General features: G+C 36.1%; 1 protein-coding gene across 3 annotated transcripts in view; it reads left to right on the forward strand.

Moving 5' to 3' along the window:
• SLC44A5 (solute carrier family 44 member 5) overlaps positions 1 to 25,781 on the forward strand; it is a 414,665-nt gene extending 388,884 nt beyond the window's left edge. Inside the window, exons 16-23 of one of the 3 annotated variants that reach the window (XM_047788626.1) lie at positions 636 to 898; positions 1,752 to 1,846; positions 9,119 to 9,222; positions 10,240 to 10,313; positions 11,236 to 11,306; positions 11,457 to 11,545; positions 12,854 to 12,938; positions 24,173 to 25,781. In XM_047788626.1, the coding sequence (XP_047644582.1) occupies positions 636 to 898; positions 1,752 to 1,846; positions 9,119 to 9,222; positions 10,240 to 10,313; positions 11,236 to 11,306; positions 11,457 to 11,545; positions 12,854 to 12,938; positions 24,173 to 24,279 (888 nt within the window). In that variant the 3' untranslated portion in view covers positions 24,280 to 25,781. The remainder of the gene's footprint in view (positions 1 to 635; positions 899 to 1,751; positions 1,847 to 9,118; positions 9,223 to 10,239; positions 10,314 to 11,235; positions 11,307 to 11,456; positions 11,546 to 12,853; positions 12,939 to 24,172) is intronic. The other 2 variants (XM_047788628.1, XM_047788627.1) reach the window with 2 other exon arrangements.
• The last annotated feature ends 241 nt before the right edge of the window (positions 25,782 to 26,022 follow it).

The following is a 26,022-nucleotide window of genomic DNA, read 5'->3' on the forward strand; positions in this document are numbered from 1 at the left end:
AGAGACTCTGGGCATTTCATGGGGATCATTGTAGAGAAGGGGAGGGTTGTGGGCATATTGTAGAGAGACCACTGTTACTTCCTAAGTGCGTTTGTCTTGTCACATACCTAAGAAGCAGGTATGGTCAAAACCAACAATAATAAATATGAAATTACAGTGGATGCAGAGTGATGAAAAAATGAGATACTTTCCAGAGTTCACTAAAGAATTATATATAGAATTCCCATCGTGGCTCAGTGGAAACGAATTTGACTAGTAACCATGAGGTTGTGGGTTCAATCCCTGACCTAGCTCTGTGGGTTAAGGATCTGGCATTGCCATGAGCTGTGGTGTAGGTCACAGATGCGGCTCGGATCTGACAATTGTGGCTGTGGCATAAGTTGGCGGCTACACCTCCGATTCAACCCCTAGCCTGGGAACCTCCATATGCCACGGTGTGGCCCTAAAAAGAAAAAAAAGAGAAAAAAAGAAAGAAAGAAAATTATATAAAGTGTGGTATAGAAAATATAAATAAGAACAGAAGCTAATAGGAAAAAAAGCAGAACATGAAATTAGGGGGCTACAAGAGAAGGCAAGGAAGGTGTTATCCTGGAATGGCACTTAATGTTATTTGTGTTACTTTTTTCTGAATACAGACTTTTAATACAACTGAAATTGCCAAAGCTTGCCCTGGGGCCCAGTGTAACTTTGCTTTTTATGGTGGAAAGAGCCTGTACCATCAATACATCACTACCTTCCAGATATTCAATCTATTTGTCTTTCTCTGGCTTATAAACTTTGTCATTGCACTGGGTCAGTGTGCCCTTGCTGGTGCCTTTGCTTCTTATTATTGGGCCTTGAAAAAACCTGACGACATCCCTCCATATCCACTTTTTACTGCATTTGGACGAGCCATAAGGTAAGTTTCACAGTGAACCCTACACCTATCTTCCCAGTTATGTTTAGTGTGCTTCTCATTCAATCTTGTGCTTATAATTCATGTGGCAAGGGACTTGAGGTCAAAGCTATAATTCAGGATTCATGGATGTCTGTTGGCTCTGTCTGGTTTTATGGCCACAGTTTTATAATCCCTACCTTGGCTAATATTCTTCTGAAAGGTTACTGGTGAAAAGACCTAAGAGGAAGGCACTAAATTAAAGATTAGGACTAATTTGTCTGTTTCTTCATTGATGAGCTCAAACGTCCTCTTATAAAATCATCATAAGATGACAGGCTATTAGTATCGTTTCATTTTTATAAATAAAGTGCAAGATGGATGTACATGGTTTAAAATCCTCTATGGAAAAGAAACTCATGGACTTGGAGAATAGATTTGTGGTTGCCAAGTGGGAGGAGGAGGGAGTGGGATGGACTACTGGGAGTCTGGGGTTAATAGATGCAAACTATTGCATTTGGAATGGATAAGCAATGAGATCCTGCTGTATAGCACTGGGAACTAGAGTAATTTGTGATGGAGCATGATGGAGGATAATGTGAGAAAAAGAATGTATATATTTGTGTGAGTGGGTCACTTTATTGTATAGTAGAAAATTGACAGAACACTCTATAAATCAACTATAATGGAAAAAAATAATCATTAAAAATAAATTTAAAAAATAAAATCCTATGTGAAGACTTTATCAATCTGAATGAGAGTGTAAGAAGCTCCTTCCTATCAATCCTTCTGTAGATACTTTTACCAATAAAAATTAACATCTTTTATTTAATAGTATATATATTTTAACCTTTATTTTCATTTTCTCTTTGTCCAGATATCACACAGGATCCCTAGCATTTGGATCTTTAATTCTTGCAGGAATTCAAATGTTTAGATTAATCTTAGAATACTTGGACAAACGTCTCAAAGGTAAAGATTCTGGAATTCATCTTGTTTCAGACTTCCTGACTTCTATAAAGAGAATAGTTTGGGTCAGGGGGTTGGGGAGAACATAATGACTGTAACATGGACATGGTAATAAGGATGGATGTGGTCAGGCTAGAGAGATGTTTGGAAGGAAAAGCCTACAGAACTTATTGAGGGATTGAATATGGTTGAGGGGTGGGGAGAGAAGCATTGGTAAAGAAAAGAGAGAAAAAAGTTTATGATGCTATCTACTAAGATGTGGAAACCAGGAGGAGCAAATTTCAAAGAAGAGATTTAAAATTGTGCTTTTGACCTGAGAAGTATGGTGGAGATGTCAGGTAGTTTTAAGTCTAGAGCTCACGACAGGTCAGGTTTAATATATAAACGTGGATGTCATTGGCATAAATCTTCATACATGACATGTACAGTTTACAAACAGATAAACTCTGCTTAGAATGTACTTTAGAAAATTGTATTGGAGTTCTCTTGTGGCACAGCAGGTTAAGGATCTGGCATTGTCACTGCAGTGGCTTAGGTTGCTGCTGTGATACAGATTCAATCTCTGGCCCAGGACCTTCCACATGCTGCAGGTGTGGCCAAAAAGAAAAAAAAAATATTAATTGCCAAAATCATCTTGAAACAAAATAACCAGGTAGGAACACTCACATCATTTCCTGATTTCAAAACTAATACAGAGCTATAGTAATAAAAACAGTGTGGCACTGGTACAAGGACAGACATATAGACCTGGAATAGAATAGAGAGCCCCAAAACAAACCTTCACATATAAAACTATTCAACTGGGGGAAGGACAGTTTTTTCAACTAATGTTACTAGGAAAACAGGATAGCTACATGCAAATGAATGAAGTTGGACCCTTACCTTATTCCACATACATAAATTAATTCAAAAGGGATCAAAGACTTAGACATAAAAGCTAAAACTATAAAAGTCTTAGAAGAAAGCAAAGAAATCTTGACAATTGGATTTAATGATGATTTCTTAGATAAGATAAAAAATACAGGTAACAAAAAAAAACCCAGATAAATTAGACTTCATCAAAAAATTTTTAAAAAATGCCTGTTGGAGTTCCCGTCATGGCGCAGTGGTTAACAAATCCGACTAGGAACCATGAGGTTGCGGGTTCGATCCCTGCCCTTGCTCAGTGGGTTAACAATCCAGCACTGCCGTGCGTTGTGGTGTAGGTCGCAGACACGGCTCACATCTTGCATTGCTGTGGCTCTGGCGTAGGCTGGCAGCTACAGCTCTGATTAAACCCCTAGCCTGGGAACCTCCATATGCCACAGGAGTGGCCCAAGAAATGGCAAAAAAAAAAGACCAAAAAAAAAAATGCCTGTGCATCAAATGACACTACAGAGAGTAAAAAGACAACCCACAGAATAGGAGAAAATATTGGCGAGTCATATACCAGATAAACAACCAATATTTAGAAAATATAACTAACTCCTATAACTCAACAATAAACAACCCGATTCAACAGGGGCAAAGGATTTCTTTAAATTAAGTAAATTTTTTCAGCTTTATTGAGGTATAATTGACAAGTAAATTTGTAATATTTTAAAAGTGTACAACATGATTTGATACACATATACATTGTGAAAAGATTCTCACATTTAAGTGAGACATCTGTTCAACTCACATATTTACCTATTGTTTTTCCTTTTTTCTTTTTTGGTAAGAATACTTAAGCTCTACTCTCAGCAAATTTCAATTATACAATACAGTGTTATCAACAATACTCACCATGTTATACATTACATCCTAATTCCTTGCTCATCATGTAACTGAAAGTTTGTACCCTTTTACCAGTCTCTATTTCTTGCATCCCAACATGAGGCAACCACCATTCTTCTCTGTTTAAATGCATTCAACTTTTCTCCCCATATATAAAAAATACCATGTATATTTGGGTTTTCTTGGGGGGAAGGGGGCTTATTTAACTTAGCATAATTCCCTTCAAGTTCATCCATATTATTGCAAAAACAGGATTTCATTTTTTAAGGCTGAATAATATTCTACTATGTATACATACCTTATGTTCTTTATCCTTTGATCCATCTAATGACTCTTAGGTTGTTTCCATAAATTGGATACTGCAAATAATGCTGAAATGAACATTACAGTATAAATATCTCTTTAAGATAGTAATTTTATTTCCCTCAATTATAAATACAGAAGTAAAGTTGCTGGGTCACATAATAGTTCTATTTTTAATTTCTCAGGGAACTTCCATACCATTTTCCATCATGGATGCATCAATTTACATTCCTACCAACATTGTACAAGGGTTCCCTTTTCTCTACATTCTTACCAATATTTGTTATCTCTTATTTTTTGATAACTGACATCCTCACAGGTGAGGTAATATCTCATTTAGGTTTTGATTTGTCTATCTCCAATAATAAATAATGTTGAGTACCTTTTCATGCACCTATTTCACGTATGTCTTCTTTGAAAAATTGTCTATTCAGGTTCTTTGCCCATTTTTATTGAGTTGTTTGTGGTTTTTTGCTACTGAGTTCTATAAATTCCTTGTATATTTTTAACACCTCATCATATGTAGTTTGCAAATACTTTTATCCCATTCAGTAGGTTTCCTTTTCATTTTGCTAATGGTTTACTGTGTTGTGCAGGAGCTTTTTAGTTTGATGTCCTACTCATTTATTTTTGCTTTTATTGCCTTTGCTTTTGGTGTGAAATACGAAAAAATCATTGCCAAGACCAATGTCAAGGTGCTTACCACTATGTTTTTTTCTAGGATTTATGGTTTCAGGTTTCATGTTCAAGTCTTTAATACATTTTGAGTTGATTATTGTGTATGGTGTAAGGTAAGGGTCCAATTTCATGCTTTTGCATGTGGATATTTGTTTTCCCAGCACTGCTTATTAAAGAGCATGTCCTTTCCCCATTGTATATTCTTGACTCCCTGGCCAAAAATTAATTTATCATAAATGCATAGGTTATCTCTGGGTTCTCTATTCTGTTACATTCATCTGTGTGTTTATTTTTATGCCAAAAACATACTGTTTTGATGACTATAGCTTTGTAATAAAGTTTGAAATCAGGACGTGTAAATGCCTTTAGCTTTGTTCTTCTTTGTTCATTGCTTTGGTTATTTGGACCTTTTGTAATTTCATACAAATTTTAGGACTATTTTTTCTATTTCTTTGAAAAGACATTGAAATTTTATAGGGATTTCATGAGATATGTAGATCACTTTGGGTACTATGAATGTTTTAACAATATTAATTCTTCCAATTAGTGAACTTGGAATGTTTTCCACTTATTTGTTTTTTCAACTTCTTTTATCAATAGTTTTCAGTGCACAAGTATTTCTCCTCCTCATTTAAATTTATTCCTAGGTATTTTTTTAATGCAATTGTAAATGAAAGTTTTCTCTTAATTTCTTTCCAATAGTTAGTTGTTGGTGTATAGAAAGGCCAGTGGTTTTTGTATATTTACTTTATTTCCTGCAACTTTACTGATTTCATGTATTAGCTCTAATAGTGTTTTGGTGGATGCTGTAGGGTTTTCTATATATAATATCATTTGCTCTGCAAACAGAGACAATTTTACTTCTCTCTTTCTGATTCAAATACCTTTTATTTGTTTTATTTGTCTAATTGCCATGGCTATGATTTCTAGCACTAGATTTAAAAAAATGGCAAGAGTGGACATCCTTGTCTTTTTCCTAATCTCAGAGGAAAAGCTTTCAGCTTTTCACCATTGAGTAAGATGTTAGCTGTGGGCTTGTCAAATATGGCCTTTATTATGCTGAGGCCTTCTATAACCAATCTAATGAGAGATTTAATTATTAAAGGAGGTTTAGACTTTGTCAGGTAATTTTTCTGCATCTACTAAGATGACCATGTGATTTTCATCCTTCATTTTTGTTAATGTGGAGCATCAAATTTATTAATTTGCATATGTTAAACCACCCTTGCATCTCTGGAATAAATCTTATTTGATCTTGGTACATGATTCTATTAATTTACCATTTTTTTTCTTTTAATATACTATTGAATTCAATTTGCTAATATTTTGTTGAGGATTTTTGCATTTATGTTCATTAGGGATATTGGCCTATAACTTTCTTTTCTTGCACTATTCTTTTCTGGCTTTGGCATCAGACTAATGGAGGCCTCAAAAAATGAGTTTGGAAATGTTCTTTCCACTTCTATTGTTTAAAAAGAGTTTAAAAAGGATTGGTATTAATTTTTTAAATGTTAGGCCAAATTCACCAGTGAAGCCATTTGATCCTGGACTTTTTTGTTGTTGTTGGGAACTTTTTGGTTACTGATTAAAAATCCTTCCTAGTAATCTATCTGTTCAGATTTTCTATTTCTTCATGATTCAGTTTGATAGATTGTATGGTTCTAGAAATTTATCCATTTCTTCTAGGTTGTTCAGTTTGTTGGTGTATAATTGTTCATTGTAGTCTCTCATAATCATTTGTATTTGTGTAGTATCAGTTGTAATGTCTCCTCTTTCATTTCTTAATTTTGTAAGTCTCCCCATGACCACAGTTAGCATTCTTATAATTATTATTTTGAATTATATATTGGGTAAATTATTTCTCTTTGTTTCATAAATATAAGTTTCTGGAGATATGTCTTTTTTTTTCTTCTTTTTGTCTTTTTAGGGCTGCACCTATGGCATATGGAAGTTTCCAGATTGGGACTGAATAGGAGAAGCAGCTGCAGGCCTGCACCACAGCCACAACAATGCAGTATCTGAGACACATCTGCAACCTATACCGCAGCTCATGGCAATGCCAGATCTTTAACCTACTGAGTGAGGCCAGGGATACTAGTTTGGTTCATTACCACTGAGCCATGACAGGAACTCCTATCTTGCTTTTTATTTGGAACATATCCCCTTGTTTATTTTTTCCTGACTCTTTGTATTTGTTTCTGTGCATTAGATAAAATAACCATCTTTTGCAACTTGACAGATTAGTCTCATATAGGAAATGAGCTTCATTAATCAGCCTAGCCTACATTATCTTAGCCACCAGAGTTAGCTTAGTGGTTGTTTATAGTTGAAGGTGTGCCTAGACCTGTCAGTGTCCCAAAGGGGAGTATCATAGAACCTAGATGCAGGCTGATTAGAAACTAAACCCTCATGGAGTTTCCACTGTGGCTCAGTGGGTTAAGAACCTAATATCCATGAGGATGCAGGTTCAAGCCCTGGCCTTGCTCAGTGGGTTAAGGATTCAGCATTGCTGTGGTGTAGGTCACAGATGAGGCTAGGATCCCACGTGGCTGTGGCTGTGGAGCAGGCCAGAAGCTGCAGCTCTAATTCTACACCCAGCCTCGGAACTTCCACACTTCTATATGCCACAGTGCAGCTCACCCCACCCCCCCCCCAAAAAAAGGGAAACTAAATCCCCAGGCAGCAGCAAGGGAAGCAGGTAGTAAATCCCCTTTCAGGGAGAAACTAGGAGATAGGTTTCCCTGTTTCCTCTGCTCTGAGGCAGGATGTATAGCCATAGCAGTGGTGGTGATGGTGGTGGTGCTGGTGGTGGTGGTGGTGGTGGGAGGGGAGGGCATCCTTTACCATATAAACGCTGCTTGTTTCCTAAGGTCCTGTGAGACTCATGAATGCAAGCCCTGTCAAGACTCATGAATGCAAGCCTCCAGAAGTAGCTGCAAAAGCTGGGGCACCAAGTATGTGCACGAGCTCCTTCCAAAGAGATGTCGGTGACCTCGTTTTATGATTGGAGTGAGCTAGAGGGAAAAGGCAGCAGAAGTGCCCACCAGCTCACCCCAGCTCCATGGAGGATCACAGCTAGCCCCTAGAGTGTGCATATTAGAAGCTGGACTTTTAGGCAGCAGCTTGTAAGGTTGTAAAGCATGCAGCCAGTCCCCTTCCAGGGAAAGGCAGGAAGATGGGGCATTTTTGCCTACTCCCTCTGCATTATGCCTTGGGTGTTATAATGTTGCTAACATAGGCACCTGTTAAGAATTGCTTCTTTGTTTTTTATAGACCTGTAAACCTTGTGGACACAAGGCCTTTTGGCTTTCAGAGCTAAGTGTTTTGAGGGTCTTTCTCTTAGGTGGGAGACTTAAAAGTTGGAATCCTTGACATGCTGTCCAAATCCTTCACACCTCAGGGAGAAGCTGAGAGTGGGGGTACTGTCTTGATTGCATGCTGTGCCAGGGGTAGGGTTTATAGCAAGGATGTCTCAGCCTTTCCTATCATTTCCATGTGGGATTTTCTTAGTTGCCTGATTTGTAGGAGTCACTTGGCTTGTTTCTGGCTTTTCTTAGAGGAAACTGCTTCATGTAGTTGTACATTCAGTGCAGCTGTGAGAGGAAAGAAGTTCAGGAGGCTCCTAGGTCACAATCTGTGTCCCCCTTACAAAGGATTTGCATATACATTGCTCTACATGGTGAATAAACACATGAAAGAAAAGATGCTCAATATTCATCAATAGGGAAATGTAAATCAAAACCATAATGAGGTACTACTTCATACCCATTAGAATGGCCACTATCAAAAAACTGAAAAGTAACAAGTGTTCATAAGATGAGGATAAATTGCAACACCTGTGTATTGCTGGCAGGAATATAAAATCCTATTGCCACTGTGGAAAACAGGTGATGCCTCAGAAAAGTTAAAAATATGATTGCCATATGATCCAGCAATTCCACTTCTAGATATTTACACAAAAGAATGGAAAGCAGGGACTCAAACAAATACTTGCACACCAATGTTCATAGCAGCATTATTCGCAACAGCCAAAAGGTAGAAACAACCCAAATTTCCATTAATAGATAAAAGAATAAACAAAATGTGATGTATACATATGATGGAATGCTATTCAGCTTTAAAGAGAAATGTAATGATCAATCTTGACAACTTAATGCTAAGTGAAATAAGCAAGACACAAAAGGACAAATATTGTTTGATTCCACTTATATAAGGTGTCTAGAAGAGGCAAATTCACATAGACATAAATATGATAGAGGTTACCGAGGACTGGGAGAAGGGGATAATGAGGAGTTATTATTTAATGGGTACAGAGTTTCTATCCGAGATGATGAAATTGATCATGATGGTAAGTTTCACAAAATTGTGAATGTACTTAATGCTACTGAATTGTATGCTTAAAAATGGCTTAAGAGGAAAACCTTATGTATATTTTACTGCAATTTTAAAAAATTTAAACCCATTTAAAATTTTACTATTATTTTTTTGATTCATAGAGTTTGTCAATCATTAATAGGTTTAAATATCTCCTTCTCATAGAGGCCCAGAACAACATTTCTAAATTCCTAAAATGCTGCCTGAGATGCTGTTTCTGGTGTTTGGAAAAAGCGGTAAAGTTTCTGAACAGAAATGCCTATATTATGGCAAGTAGATTATTTTTTTATTTACTAAATTTCTTCTCTACAAACCCAAATCCCATGTCTACATTTTCCATCTCTAAAGCACTTGTATATCAAATAGCTGAATTTATGACTATGTTGAAATAAGAATTTGTGAATCCAATGCATAATTTAGGGCTATGCTTTCCTCGTTGAGACAGTAACTAAGCTGTACTTCATTATTACCTTCAATATCTTTTTGGAGAGACAAAATATTAATTACGTTAGAAAAATAAAAATGTGCTTGATTGAAAATGATTTTGTTTGTCCTTGACACAGTTTAGTAGGAGGAAGGCTAACTTGGTCTATGTTTCATGATGAAAAGAAAATATTATTCTAAGTCTGTTTCTTTTTATGATTCTTATATTGAAATATGTGGGAATTGACAATGCCCACTGAATTTGTTACTTATTTACTCTGGGAATATGGAGGCTTCTAAGAGATTTTTTTAAAAAGGGGCTCCAAAAATATTATTTTTAAATTTAGCAACTTGCTTACTATATCACAGTGACATAGGGTCTGCAGGGTTGATGCAAATAGTCATGGAGGTTCAAAGAGTCATTAATATACCTCCAGTAAGAATATTGTGTTGAGCCTTTTGATCAGTAAATTAGGTGTATTGGAAAGCATTAGATTTCTTGAGAGGAATTTTTAATGTGAATATTACAACATTTAACCCATTCGACAACAAACCATAGCCAAAACACTTCAAAGATAGAAGCTGTGTCTTGGGATTTGAGAAGAAACCTACCTCTGTTTGAAGTTATCTACTCCTCATGGAGTTTAAGGGTACGTAATATGCAACTGAAATAGAATGACACGTTGAGAGTTGTGCAGAGTTGAGGACACAGTTCCCAAGCTTCCCACGAGCTCAAATATTGGAAAGAGGAATGAGAGTAACTGTATAGGATGACAGAGAATTAATTCATGTTCATGTCACTGGATTATCTGTTAGTCTTGTTATATAACTGACTCCTGAATGATATCAATTGTCTTCCTCAGATTGCGATATATGGAAAAAACTTCTGCAGGTCAGCAAAAGATGCTTTTAATCTGCTGATGAGAAATATTTTAAAGTAAGTAATCAGGTTGAGCATTGCAACAGATGATTTTGTGAACCCTGAGCATCCATACTTCACATGTTGTTATTTAAAGTGTTGGTGGTCTTATTAGACATGAATGTTATCTTTTAATTTACTAGGTTTAAATTTTCTCCTTCACAACATTAATTTCTTTTTACATCTTAGACCTATTGCTCCTACAATCCACCTATGTCTATACCCATGGGCACTTATTCACTTTTATTATCCCCTCTGTTCAAGAAATTCCCCACATGAATATTATCATCATGTTTCTGACAATGCCCCCCTCCCAGAAGTGACAGAGTCTCAGTGAACAAAATTAGAGAACCGACACAGCCATCCTCAGGATTTAAGGTGTCTATAGTCCTGGAATTAAAGAGACAGGATACCACCAATAGCATCTGACAGCCCTACAATGCCATCTTCTGTTTACTTCAGTAAAAATGAGGCAGAACTTCATGCCTGGGTTCTACCTTCATTTCTTGCATTTAACAAGTGGCTTAAGAGGAAAACCTTATGTACGCCATTTCCCATCGTGGCATAGCAGAAACGAATCCGACTAGGAACCATGAGGTTGTAGGTTCACTCCCTGGCCTCGTTCAGTGGGTTAAGGATCCATCATTGCTGTGAGCTCTGGTGTAGATCGTGGATGCCGCTGGGATCTGGCGTAGCTGTAGCTGTGGTGTAGGCCGGCAGCTACAGCTCCGATTAGATTCCTAGCCTGGGAACCTTCATAGGCTGCAGGTGTGGCCCTAAAAACCAACCAACCAAACAAAACCCCACCAAAAAACAAATGCCAAATAAAATTTTTGCAAAGACACATCAAAATGAACACATGAATTGTTTATTCTCATAAACTTCTAGTAACAAATGTAATTTAAACATAAAATTATATTTTCTTTTTTCTGATTCTCAGAGTTGCAGTTATGGATAGAGTTACTGACTTTGTACTAGTCCTGGGGAAGATTCTAGTTGCTGGGTGTATAGGTAAGTAATAGTAGTAGTGGTAGTAATATGATGATGGTAATGATGACGATGATGATGATAAAAAGTATAATAGGTGCTTAGAAAAACTACTACAAAAATCCATATTCTGTTGCAAATGCACAATATATACATTCTGCCTTTTCACTGTAGGTGTCCTGGCCTTTCTACTATTCACAGAAAGACTCCCAATGATTATAGAAGGACCAACATCTTTAAATTACTACTGGGTACCTTTGTTGGTAAGAGCTGATGTCTTAGTAAATTTTGGGCTGCTACAACAGAAATACCATAGACTGGGGTGGCTAAAACAACAGGGATTTATTCCTTATTATTTTGAAGCCTGAGAAATCCAAGATTAAGGTGCCCATAGATTCAGTTCCTGGTAAGAGCTTTCTTCCTAATTTGCAAAGGGACACCTTCTTGCTATTATCCTAACATGGAGGAGAGAGATATCATCTCCCCTGTCTCCTCTTATAAAGGCACTAATCCCATTCACAAGGGCTCTATCCTCATAACCTCAATACCTCCCGAAGGCCCCACCTCCAAATGCTACCATGTTGGGGATTAGGTTTCTACATGTGAATTTTGAGGGGACATGGTTCATTCCATAGCATCTGGGTAACATTGACTCTGATTTACCAGAGATGGCAAAAAAAAAAAAAAGAAATAGGAGAAATGATGATAGCTAATATTATTGGTCTTACTTTGTGCCAAACCTCATTCTGCTTTAGACACCGGGTCCTTGAAAGCAGCCCCTGAAGCCGAGGACTGCATGCAGAAGGTTTATTATGAGGTGCTTTCCTGAGAAACATGTGAAAGGAAGTGAGGAGACAGGCCCAGGAAAAAGAGGAAATTGACCCAGTTATAGCATAATTACAGGAAGTTCTGACAAAGGGACAAGGTCTCCCTGTGCTGCATCAGGCAGTTGACCAGGGGTTGCCCTCAGAATGATGATGTAACCTTGGGTGAGGTAGTTCCCTGAAAGGGGAGCAATTCCTAGTGAGAGAAACAGCTGAGTCATCAGCAACCTGTATTCCTAGCAACTGGAATAGATGTGGCAGCTGGGGAGGATCTGTATGGAACCCTGCAGTATCTATTATGCTATATTAACTCACTCAATCCACGTGGCATAAATACCATTATTACTCACATTCTCCCCTTCTGCGGAAACAATTTCATGTCGCAGGCACAGAGAGGTTAAGTAACTTATTGAGTGAGTTTATGAGCTGTGATCCAACCCAGGAGGTGTGTGCTCTTAACTCCTACCCTTTACTGCTTTAGTGTGCAGGATCCTAAATCTGGGGTGTTTTTGGTAGACATTAGAGATAGTGAAAAGAAAATTGCCAGGTTATCTAGTATACCTTATTTAAATCCTAATACAGAAGCACTCAAAAACATAATCATTGAAGTTTTTAGGTTTCTATATTGAAATATTTTTGAATACAGAGTACTTCAAGGCTTTCTCATCATGATTTCATTTAAAGCTGCATTATTGTTCTTCTGGACAACTTAATGACATTTTCATTCTCTTCTCTACTCATTTTTAGACAGTCATTATTGGATCTTACCTAATTGCACATGGATTCTTCAGCATCTATGCAATGTGTATTGAAACAATTTTTATCTGCTTCTGTAAGTTTTCAGTATATGTGTTTTCTTCCTCCTTTGGTGGATAACCAAAAGATGAGAAGGTTAAGACCCATGTCCTTAGCCAGCTTATAGATTTGCTATGACCTGGCTGCAACTGTAAAACAGTGGTTCTTTTTTGGGGGCAGGGAGAAGAGGCATTGTTTAGTAGATGCTTTTGAAAACTCAACATCTGATCTGAGAAATGGAGTTCGCAAAGCACAGGAGAGTCAGGCATCATGGCATGGTGTTAGCATAGATTGTTTTTTAATTTCTAAATTTTTCAAATTTATAATAATGATTGGCTTCTGTTGTGCTTTATTCATAACTGAGTACCTAACTGGGATTCGGGAACTCTTTGATAAGAGCCTTTAAAGGTTCTGATAAAGCCGAAATGGCAATGGTTTCAAAGACACATAGGGCCAGTTCACACTAGGTAACACAATGACAAACAGATAGGACTGATAGAGGCATGTCTAGGAAATGCTAGATCAACTCTGAAGCTTAGAGTTAAAATATCTCATTAGAGCTTTTATCAATGACCTCTTCGCTGTGCCTCTGTGTGGCATGTACAATTCATATATGCAGACTATTACTGCTGCATCTTAAAAGCCCTAGAGCACTTAATGTCCATCAGGAGCTTGATCTGTCCTCACCTTCAATCTAGAGAAAGTAGGGTCAGCAGGTGAAAGAACAGAAATTGTTGGCCCTACAGCTAATACCCTCTGAGAGATTATTTCTCTGGCACATTGCTCTTAAAAGAAGCAGAGAAAACATTCTATGACAGGGAATTACTGACTGATTCACTTATACAAAACAAATAGTTGCCTTTTTAGTGTAACTCACAGCACCAACTGCATGCTTGGGTCAGAAGAGGAGATAATAACTTTAGGGAGATATTGAAGGGAAAAGACCATCTAGAAGATGGTTTGCTTTTTTTTTTTCTTTCTGAACATTTAAAATCAATTTTCAATAAATGGAAAAAGAAATCAGAAAAAAACTTTGTGTATAAGTTACCTCTTCCTCTGGTTCTAAATGGAACTAGAATGTTTAATCTTTTCTTAGTGCCTCAGTGGTTTGCCAGGAGAAGCCATCTACAAAATACCACATGAACAAACTTCAGCTCATTATGAGATGGGAATAAAGTGGTGTAAGACACAGAACAGACAGAGCTCTCAAAGATCTCTCATCTCAGATGCTAATCATGAGAGTGATACTGGGCGATCCCACTAGGATCTTCCCATTCTTGTAACTGAAAAGCTTTCTCAAAAACATATACAGAACCTAGGAGTTTCCAGTCTTTGGAAGTTTTGCCAAATCTTATGGGTTTTAATTTTCAGAGTGGAGTTTAAATTTGAGCACTAAGAAATGTTTTACAGGAGTTCCCATTGTGGCTTAGAGGTAATGAACCCAACTAGTATCCATGAGGATGTGGGCTTGATCCCTGGCCCTGCTCAGTGGGTTAAGGATCTGGCATTGCCCTGACCTGTGGTGTAGGTCACAGACGTGGCTCAGATCCTGTGTTTCTGTTGCTGTAGCATAGGCCTGCAGCTGCAGCTCTGATCTGACCCCAAGCCTGGTAACTTCCACATGCCACAGGTATGACCCTAAAAAGGAAACAAACAAACAAAAAGAGGTGGGATCAAAATGGCAGAGGAGTAAGATGTGCTGCTCACCTTTTCCCACAAGCAAAGCAAAAAACCCTATCTATATGTAGAACGATTCTCACAGAACATCTACTGAATGCTGCCAGAAGACCTTAAACCTCCAAAAAGGGCAAGAAACCCCCCAAATTGGGTAGAAAAAAAAGAGAGAGAGAGAGAAAAGGAAACAGGATGGGACTAGCACTCCTGAGAGGAGGCCAGCAGCTACAGCTCTGATTTGACCCCTAGCCTGGGAACTTTCATATGGGGGGGAGGCTAAAAAAAAAAGACCCCCCAAAAAAATCTATGGTAAAAGCAATGATAAACAGAAGGAACAGCAAAAGTAGAAATATAAAGATGTTGAAAAAGGACATAAAAATCATAAAATATATAATAAAATCTAGACTCTTTTTTTTTAGTATGTATTTGAGCCTACATGGCTATCAGGCTAAAGCAAGCAGATATAGGAAGGGGTTAACATACCTGAAAAACAGAGCAACCACAAATCAAAACCAAACATAACATTCACAAAAACTAAAAAGAAGAGGACACAAGCTTAAAAGAAAAACATCCAACCAAAAAGGAAAAGAACAAAGGAGAAACAGAATCAACTGGAAAACAAGGTTTTAAATGGATATAAATACATATTTATCAATAATTACCTTAAATGTCAATGGACTGAATGTGCCAATCAAAAGTCACAGAGTGGCAAACTGGATAAAAAAACAAGAGCCTACAATATGCTGCCTACAAGAGACCCACCTTAGGGCAAAGGACACATATACATTGAAAGTGAGGGGATGGAAAAAGATATTTCATGTGAATGGACAAGATAGGAAAGCAGGAGTTACAATACTCAAACAAAATAGATCTTAAAATGAAGGCCATAGAAAAACACTATTTATGATAAAAGGAACCATTCAAGAAGAGGACACTATACTTGTCCGTATATCGGCCCCTAATATAGGAGCACCCAAATGCATGCAACAAATAAATACCAAAAGACATTAAAGGAGAAATTGATGGGAACACAATAATAGTAGGAGACTTTAATACCCCACTCACATCAATGGACAGATCCTCTAGACAAAAAGTCTATAAGGCAACAGAGATCCTAAATGACACAATAGAAAAGTTAGACTGAATTACCCTCTTCAGGACATTACATCCAAAAAAATCAGAATATACATTCTTTTCAAGTGTACCTGGAACATTCCCAAGGATTGCCACATACTGGGGCACAAAACTACCCTCAACAAATTTAAGAGTATAGAAATTATTTCAAGCATCTTCTCTGACCACAATGGAATGAAACTAGAAATCAACTACAGGAAAAGAAAGGAGAAAAAAATGACTACATGGAGACAAACAACATGATACTAAAAAACCAATGGCCCACTCTCACCACTATTATTCAACATAGTACTGGAAGTCCTAGCCACAGCAATCAGACAAACAAAAGAAATAAAAGGCATCCAGGTAGGAAGAGAAGAGGTAAAACTGTCACTGTATGCAGATGACATGATACTATATAGAGAAAACTCTAAAAATACTTGAACTGATCAACAAATCCAGCAAAGTAGCAGGATATAAGATTAACATTCAGAAATCAGTCACATTTCTGTATAATAACAATGAAATATTAGAAAAGGAATACAAAAATACAATTCCTTTTAAAATTGCACCTCACAAAATCAAATACCTGGGAATACACCTGGCCAAGGAGGTAAAAGACTTATATGCCAAGAACTATAAAACATTAATCAAGGAAATTAAAGAAGATGTAAAGAAATGGAAAGATATTCCATGCTCCTGGGTTGGAAAATTAATATTGTAAAAATGGCCATACTACCCAAAGCAATCTACAGATTCACTGCAATCCCTATCAAATTACCCAGGACATTTTTCACAGAACTAGAACAATCCAAAAATGTATATGTAACCACAAAAGACCCAGAATCGCCAAAGCAATTCGGAGGAACAAAAACCAAGCAGGAGGCATAACTCTCCCAGACTTCAAGAAATACTACAAAGCCACAGTCATCAAGACAGTGTGGCACTGGTACCAAAACAGACATACAGGCCAATGGAACAGAAGAGAGAACCCAGAAATAAACCCAGACACCTATGGTCAATTAATCTTTGACAAAAGAGGCAAGAACATAAAATAGGAAAAGGACAGTCTTTTCAGCAAGTATTGCTGGGAAAGCTGGACAGCTGCATGCAAAGCAATGAAACTAAAACACACCCTCACACCATGTATGAAAATAAACTCAAAATGGCTTGAAGACTTAAATGTAAGACAAGACACTATTAAACTCCTACAAGAGAACATAGGCAAAACATTCTCTGACATCACCCTTACGAATGTTTTCTCAGGTCAGTCTCCCAAAGGAACAGAAATCAAAGCAAAAATAAACCAATGGGACTTAATCACACTGACAAGATTTTGTACAGCAAAGGGAACCATTAAAAAAATGACAAAATGGGAGAAAATAATTTCAAGTGATGCAACTGACAAGGGCCTAATCTCTAAAATATACAAACAACTTATACAACTTAACAGCAAAAAAGCCAATAACCCAATTGAAAAATGGCCGAAAGACCTGAATAGACATTTCTCCAAGGAAGATGTACAGGTGGCCAACAACCACATGAAAAAATGCTCAACATCCCTGATTATTAGAGAAATGCAAATCAAAACTGCCATGAGATACCACCTCACACCAGTCAGAATGGCCATCATTAATAAGTCCACAAATAACAAATGCTGGAGGGGGTGTGGAGAAAAGGGAACCCTCCTGCACTGTTGGTGGGAATGTAAATTGGTACAACCACTATGGAAAACAATATGGAGGTACCTTAGAAAACTATACATAGAACTACTATATGACCCAGCAATCCCACTCATGAGCATATATCCGGAGAAAACTTTCCTTGAAAAAGATACATGCACCTGCATGTTCATTGCAGCACTATTCACAAGAGCCAAGACATGGAAACAACCTAAATGTCCACTGACAGATGATTGGATTACAAAGATCCTTGGTACTATACACAATGGAATACTACTCAGCCATAAAAAGAACAAAATAATGCCATTTGCAGCAACATGGATGGAACTAGAGACTCTCATACTGAGTGAAGTAAGTCAGAGAAAGACAAATACCATATGATGTCACTTATATCTGTAATATAATATATGGCACAAATGAACCTATCTACAGAAAAGTAACAAACTCATGGATGTGGAGAGCAGACTTGTGGTTGCCAAGAGGAAGGGGGAAGGAGCAGGATGGACTGGGAATTTGGGGTTAATAGATGTAAACTATTGCCTTTGGAATGGATAAGCAATGGGATCCTGCTGTATAGCACTGGGAACTCTTTCTGGTCAAGTATGATGGAGCATGATAATGTGAGAAAAAAGAATGTATACATGTATGTGTAACTGGGTCACCATGCTGTGCAGTAGAAAATTGACAGAACACTGTAAATCAGCTATAATGGAAAAAATAAAAATCATTATTAAAAAAAAAAAACTAGAAGAGAACATAGTCAAAACATTCTCTGACATCAAACATACAAATATTTTCTTAGGCCAGTTTCCCAAAGCAATAGAAATAAAAACAAAAATAAACCAGTGGACCTTATCAAACTTACAAGCTTTTGTACAGCAAGGGAAACCATTAAAAAACACAAAAAGACAACCTAGGAATGGGGGAAAATAGTTGCAGATGATGCAACTGACAAGGGCTTAGTCTCCAAAATATATAAACAACTCAATAGCAAAACAACCAACCAACCAACCCAATTGAAAAATGGGCAGAAGACTTAAATAGACATTTCTCCAAAGAAGACATACAGATGGGCAACAGGCACATGAAAAAAATGCTTACATCACTAATTAATTATTAGAGAAATGCAAATCAAAACTGCAGTGAAGTACAACCTTACGCCAGTCAAAATGGCCATTATTAGTAAGTATGCACATAAACAAATGCTGGAGAGGCTGTGGAGAAAAGGAAATCCTCCTATACTTTTGGTGGGAATGTAAATTGGTACAACCACTATGGAAAACTATGCAGTTCCTCAGAAAACTAAATATAGAACTACTATATGATCTGGCAGTCCCACTCCTGGGCATCTATCCAGACAAACTTTCCTTGAAAAAGATACATGCACCTGTGTGTTCATTGGAGCACTATTCACAATGGCCAAGACATGGAAGCAATCTAAATGTCCAGTGACGAATGGATTAAATGTTGTGCGTACACACAATGGAAAACTTCTCTGCCATAAAAAAGAACAAAATAATACCAATTTGCAGCAACATGAATGGAACTAGAGAGACTCATACTAAGTGAAGTCAGAAAAAGGAAGACAAACACCACATGACATCACTTATATTTGGAATCTAATATATGGCACAAATGAACCTATCTACAGAAAAGTAACAAACTCATGGATGTGGAGAGCAGACTTGTGGTTGCCAAGAAGGAGGGAGAGGCAGTGGGATGCCCTGGGAGTCTGTGGTTAGTAGATGCTAACTATTGCATTTGGAGTGGATAAACAATGAGATCCTGTTTTATTGCACAGGGAACTATATCTAATCACTTGTGATGGAACATGATTGAGAATAATGTGAGAAAAAGAATATATTTATGATTACTGGGTCACTTTGCTGTACGGCAGAAACTGACAGAACATTGTAAATCAACTATAATAAAAATTTTTAAATAGTTTTAAAAGCAAAAAAAAATTAAAAATTAGAAATATTTTACACCCATCTATATTAATCATTGCCAACTTCTTTAAATCAGGTATAATTTCAGCCTCATTCAACATATTGTGTGTTGAATGTGTATTGAATGTGAATAGCTTCCTTTTGTATATTCTTTTCTTTGATAATAAAGAACAAGAGACACTAAATTGAATTTTTCTTCCCTCTCCTGCTGTTACTAAGCGAAACATCTAACTTTGGAAAACATTCTTCTTAAATGATACTCTAAGCCAAATTCTAATTGTGTGAAACTATACCTTTTGTATGTATACACACACATACTACACACATATATATGTATGTGCATATATATGTATAAATGCACACACATATATAATAGGTATATATATGCCTATACCTATTGACTGCCAGAAAACTGGTATTTTTAAAAATGTAAACCATTTGCAAACCATTTATTTATAGAAACATAGCATCCTTTTTACATTACAAGGCAATGAGAATTCTGGTCCCAGGATCAGAAAAAATAATGGTTGGAGATGACAATTATCATTATTATGTGATCCATACCATGGTTCCTACCAGTTCCTCAAAAGTTAATAATGATATAGACATACCATAAATGATATGTGATATATACCATAGAGGAAAAAAGAACAAAAATATTCAGCATTTATCATGTTATCTCCTTAGCTTTTCATTTTGAATGTGAGGAAAGTTACTGTGAAATCTAATATAAAAACCCAATAAACCAATAATCCAACCATTCCCAAGAGAGTATCATGAAAAATAACTTAGATTTATTCCATAAATCTATGATTATCCTACATGGTTTTATATACTTCTTACCTTTTATTTCATAATAAATAAGGGTACAAATGGCATAATTTTTAATATACTAGTCTAAATAAAGCATAAAGTTGGATTTATATATTTATTGAGATATTATCAGCTGTGAATTGTATGTGTCTGCAGGAAATTTAATTCCATGAAAACTTTTCCTTGCTTCTCAGCATCATTCTCATTCTTTCCCCCAACTACCTAACAGACATGTGCTCAGTGAATACTCATTTTATTCATAGCCTAAGCAAAGCAGGATTGTAAACTCATGTATTGCAGAAGTCAGAAAACACTGGGGTTAGCATTTGAAAGTAATCTGAGGCAAATTGCAAGGTTTTAGGATAGGACACATTTTAGTTAAGTAGAAGAACTAAAGTAGGTGTCAAGAGACTGGGTCCTCACCTCATCCTGACTGCCCCCAGAGCTTTTGACTTCAGATGGATAATTTTACACCCTGGGGTCTCAGTTTCTTCATCTATAACATTAGTGTATGGATTATCATTAAGATCAACTTTAAATTCTGAATTTCAATTACCCTCTACATTTATCACACCATACTTTTTATTCAGCTTCATCTCAGAGGATGTGGCAGTTTACCCTTCTGAAATGAACAGTCATAGAATTTAAAGATAACACTTTTCAAAGGGCATGAAAGATCTTATTAAGCTTTAAATTACCAAAGTAAACCTCTTTGGGAGTGGGTGGGAAATAGGAAGTTTCAGTACTTCCTGACGGAAATTGAAGCTTCTTACTCTAACCAGCAACAGCTACTTAACTGCACTAATTTGTCTTATATTTGACTTTCTAACACTGCTTTCTCTGATTTCTCCCTGTTCGACTCTCCAATTTATAAAAATGCATATAATTGTTCTGCTCCTGCTTGCTGCGTTTGCCTGCTTTGGCTGCTGCATATACAGGTGAAGATCTGGAAAGAAATGATGGATCTACAGAAAAACCCTACTTCATAGCCCCTACCCTGCACGGAATTCTGAACAAGAAGCAACTAGTTCCCCAGAAGCAGAAAGAGTAGAAAAGCTCCAAACAGTGCCACATATTTTTAAGTAGAAGTTTTATAATTTAGGTTATTTGTAAATTTGAAAATGATGCTTTTACGTAATGTTGAAATTTCAGTGCTTATTCCTAAAAAGCGAGAACCTGGCAGCATCTGACCTATCAGGCAACTGATGACAGTAGCCTCTGTGAACTAGGATATTTCATAGACTGTCGTCCCAGCTGAAGAGCAAGGTTTAAATTTTACTTTTTTTTTTCAAAGTCTAGCCAAAAGTGTTTCCAAAATTTTTATAGCTTAGCGTGCTGTTTCCCATTGCAGCACTTTGATAGCCTTTCTTTTTATAAATGTATATTTGTAAAGGATATTCAGGCAATTTTTTTAAAATACTATAAATGTATAATCAACTAGCCATAAAAAGATTGCTTTGTAGTTAACTGGCATATGGTACTAAATTTGTATATATGGTGCTATGATTATATTTATACTGTTCAAGCTAGTGGACAACTCTCTAAACTGTGATTAAACTTGTATTAATGTTTCCCTAGGAAGTATATTTCAGTAAGTGATTCATGGCGATAACAAACATATAGATGTTAATGTTATACAGGTTCCACAGAGAAAATTTCTAGGTAAAAATTACTGAGGAGCCTTCAGAGCCCATTTCATTTTAGTGAAATTATATTTACAGTGAAGCTGAATCTGAGTTCTGTAATGGCATTTCCAAGGATAAGAACCTCTGGCCACTGTGAAAAAATATTCTGAACAGAACCGAGATGGCCACATAATTCATGCCACTTGTCTGCAACCCAAATAGAGACAAATCGCTATTTTCCTATGCCCACCATATAGAAAATCAGTTTCGATCTGCTTCAGAAGAGTGATTATATGTTTTACGAGCATGCCTATTTTTCTAGATTATAGAGATGGTGTGGCTTTACTCTATAAAAGGTTTAATTTTTAACTTAACTTTCAGTGAAGAAAAGATAAGACACTTCAGATTTTACCCTAAGGAAATATTAGCCCCCACAGGTACTCATCTGGTATCCACAAGGGGCATACAATGGGTTAGGAACTCTCTTCCTGAAGGTTTTAGGAGGAACGTTATTTTTATACTCTACCCCTGCTGGCCAGAGAAACAACCCAGGATCTGGCAGCCATGCGTTAGTCTCTTGCATGGTGGAGCAAAGCATGAATCAGACACTGATGTACTTTGCCTATCCATCTGCTGTATGCAAGTGCATGTGACATGGCCAACAGTGTAGAAATGTACCCCAGAAGGAGCACTGAATCAGTAGAATCTTTTGGCTTTTACGCTGTTTGTGTACAGGATTATTTATGTCTTGACAGAAAGGAACATCAAACATTTTGATCTGAATATGATCCATGTATCCAAGAAAAGATAAATATTGTAATGTATTATAAATTAATATAAATACTAATTTATTTAATGATCCTGAAGGGTGGGAACCTAGATTTAGACTCATTTCATAGCAGCTTAAAAGCAAGAAGACAGTGACTAGGGAAGATTTTTAAATGATCAGTCCTTATAATGGCCACCATCTTGTTCCTGGCTTACTTCCTTGAGATTATTGTCAGAAGTCTTATTTGGCTTCATATCTTGGCAAAGGGCCTTCTTCACTCTCATGCTTCTTGAAGAATAATTCAAAGAAGAGTGATAACCTTTCTAGGTGGTTATTATTATTATTCAACAATACAGGGGTACGGAAATATCCAGTAAAATAGTTACTCCTATCTTTAGTGCTGAAAAATTGTAAGGAATAAATTCTCTTTTAGGAGTCATTGAAACATTCACAATGATGGTTTTTTTTTGTTTATGTATCAGAATCACTCTGAGACCTTGCTATAATATAGATACCTTTACCCTGACCCCAAGAGATTCTAATAAAAGTATTTTGGTGTGGGGCAGCTTGTGAATTATTATAAGGTTTTCCAGTGATTCTGCTATATATATAAAAGTTGGCAAATCACTTGAATAAAATATAAATTGACATGTTTGAAACTAGTTGCCTATTTTCTCCTTATATTCTTATCAAATCTAGGAGTTAAGAAATTAAAAGACAAAGGAGATTAGTTTGGAGAATTCTAACAATCATAACTTCTGTATTTTAGATTCTTGGTACTAGTTGGGGCCCATGTACTAAATATTTAGCATTAAATCTGCTGATGAGACCAGAAAATTCTCCACAGTAATTCACTGAACTATATGGAGATACATTCTAAACTTGGCTATATTTTTAAGAATATAATCCTTGGGTGCAAAATCATAGGAAAAGGAATATTATTTGGGTCAATATTTCTTAATTTTTTAATTAACTTGAATCTCTAAGGATGGAAGTTTTAACTATATTATGTGCTTTGTTCTAGTCAGAAAATGTTTTTCATTAATTACTTTGTATAATCAAAATTACACAAAGTAAAAATGAGCGTTGTTTTTAACAAAAATCATTTAGAAACTTTCTTACAAAAGAAAGTATAACAAAAAAACAGCAATATTTTGCAAAATATGTTCTTCAAGGATTTGAAATACACTAAAATTCTACAAATCTTTTTTAAAAACTACTAAATTGTTGATTGAAAAGTAAAAGCAATTTTGAACTAATATGGTAATTTAAGAGGCAAACAGAATACCTAATACTTTTTAGGAATTTGAAGGTGAATTTAGAAATTCCTCCTACATCTTCTGGTTTTTGTATAATTACATTTGCTCTTCAAAAGAAGTTAAAATTTATTTCCTCAGTCATGCAGCTGAGAGGCATGTGCTATTGGCAGAATCAGACCTGGTACACAGAATGAGATAATATCTTCCTGACATAATAACAAGGGCTGATTGTTTTCTCTGTTATGTTTACAATAATGTTGGTGCCAAACTATGCTGTTTTTTCAAGTAACATTTTGAACTGCTGTAAAGGAAGTATGCAGCAGGTGGCGATGTGACTTCTCTTACAGTTTTGCATTGATATTTACCCTGTGCCATTCTTCCTCCTAGTGGAAGATTTAGAACGAAATGATGGTTCTACTGAAAGACCCTATTACATGAGTCAATCTCTGCTGAAGATTTTGAAAGAGCCAAATGTGCAAACTAAGAAGCGGTAGAAGTGCAAACTCTGGTCATCCTGCAGCGATGTTACCTTTCTCTCATCTGCTGTGTCTGTGCTATACTCGTTTCATAAGTGCTTTGTGTATGGAACACTGTATTCATGACCTTGTTGCTTTTATTTGCATGTTTTATACCAAAGCTTATACTGTAACAATGTGAAGCCATCAGAAGTTGCAAGGGAATTGGTAATAACATGGAACATTTTTTATACTACAATCTTTTGTTTTGTAATTCATTTTTTAACAAATTGGCTTGGATGTTTTGGAGATGCCAGTGTATATGTTAATATTGTTTAAAATTATTAGATTGAAAAATGAGATGTTACTTAAATTGATAGCTGCTAATATATTTTTAAGGTTATGACTAAAAAAATTCTGCAGGGGAAGTTGGTGAAGGAAGTGAAATAGAAGATTTTAAAGTTTTTCCCACTCCTGTTTGACAGTACATCTGTAAAAAGAGCACTCCACTCCAGATTTTGCTCTAGGTATATAGACTGTTTCCTATTAAACAAATTGTCAGTTATCCAGCCTTTACTACTTCTTCCTCTCTGACAAAGTGCCTTACTGGCTGTTTAATATTACCCAGCTTTTGTGGGCAAGTTTACAAACATGGTTTAAAAAAAAAAAAACTGCAATGTTTTAGTGATTATAACAAGTCTTTTTGCATTTGTTTTCCTCTTAGCTCACCAGTTGGAAACCATTAATCATTTCAGTATGTTTGATATCCTCACTGTATACAGCACATTTTGCAGCATAAACAATTTCCCTTGCGCCTAGTGGACATTCATGAATGTGTACTACACGCAGGAAAAATACCTGAAAGGACACTTGTTAGTTTAGTTTTGTTTTTTTTACTAAAAGTGAGTTTAAAATAATCTTTTCTACGATAGATCTTTGAAAATACAGTAGGTATAAGACTGCCTTTCTCAGTGTTTTACACAGATTGGAAAGGGAATCTTTAAGGAATTACAAAGGGAAACTTTACCCCTAAAAAGGGTGCTCACAGATGTCATGTTCTGAAAAACTCCACTCTAAATGGTTATTATCATCAGGAGTGTTTTATGTATGTTATTTCCATTTTCTAACTTTCGATACGAAATAATCGGTTTACTTATAACATGTTACTTTTTACTGTGCTAATATAAACAGGAACATAATTTCTAATTCAATTTCAAATAATTTTGTTAGTACTACTAACGAAAGAAAATGAATTCAGTTTGTTATAGAAGAGTCCATAAAACATTCACCCAAAGGTAATGTCATAAAATATTCTCCCTAAGGTAATGTCAATCATGTAATCATAATTTCTGAAAGCTTTGAGAATCAACAATAAGTTACTAGCAATTTATCTATTATCACATTTAACTGTGACTTTGGATATTCTTCATTGCCAAAAACGAACTCATATGAGCAAATGACAGTCTGAGCTCTATAATCAGTGTGTTTCTGCTGTGCAGAAATATTAGGAACATATTGTATAAATATCTTTGATAACTAAAACGTTTAATATTTAATGAAATTTGTTGTTACTCATTGTTTTAAATGTTTTTTTCTTCCAATAAAGATTTAGATAAGAAAAAAAAATCTGTCTGCTTTTTTATTTCTTTAAGCTAGAAAGGGAGAAAAGCTTTTTTATTTTATTTTTTATTTGTATGGCCGTACCTGCAGCATATGGAAGTTCCCAGGCCAGGGACTGAATCTAAGCCACAGCTGTGGCAAAGAAGGATCCTTTAACCTACT

Source organism: Phacochoerus africanus, chromosome 8 (genome assembly GCF_016906955.1).
Source record: "Phacochoerus africanus isolate WHEZ1 chromosome 8, ROS_Pafr_v1, whole genome shotgun sequence".
NCBI classification, from domain to species: Eukaryota; Metazoa; Chordata; class Mammalia; order Artiodactyla; family Suidae; genus Phacochoerus; species Phacochoerus africanus.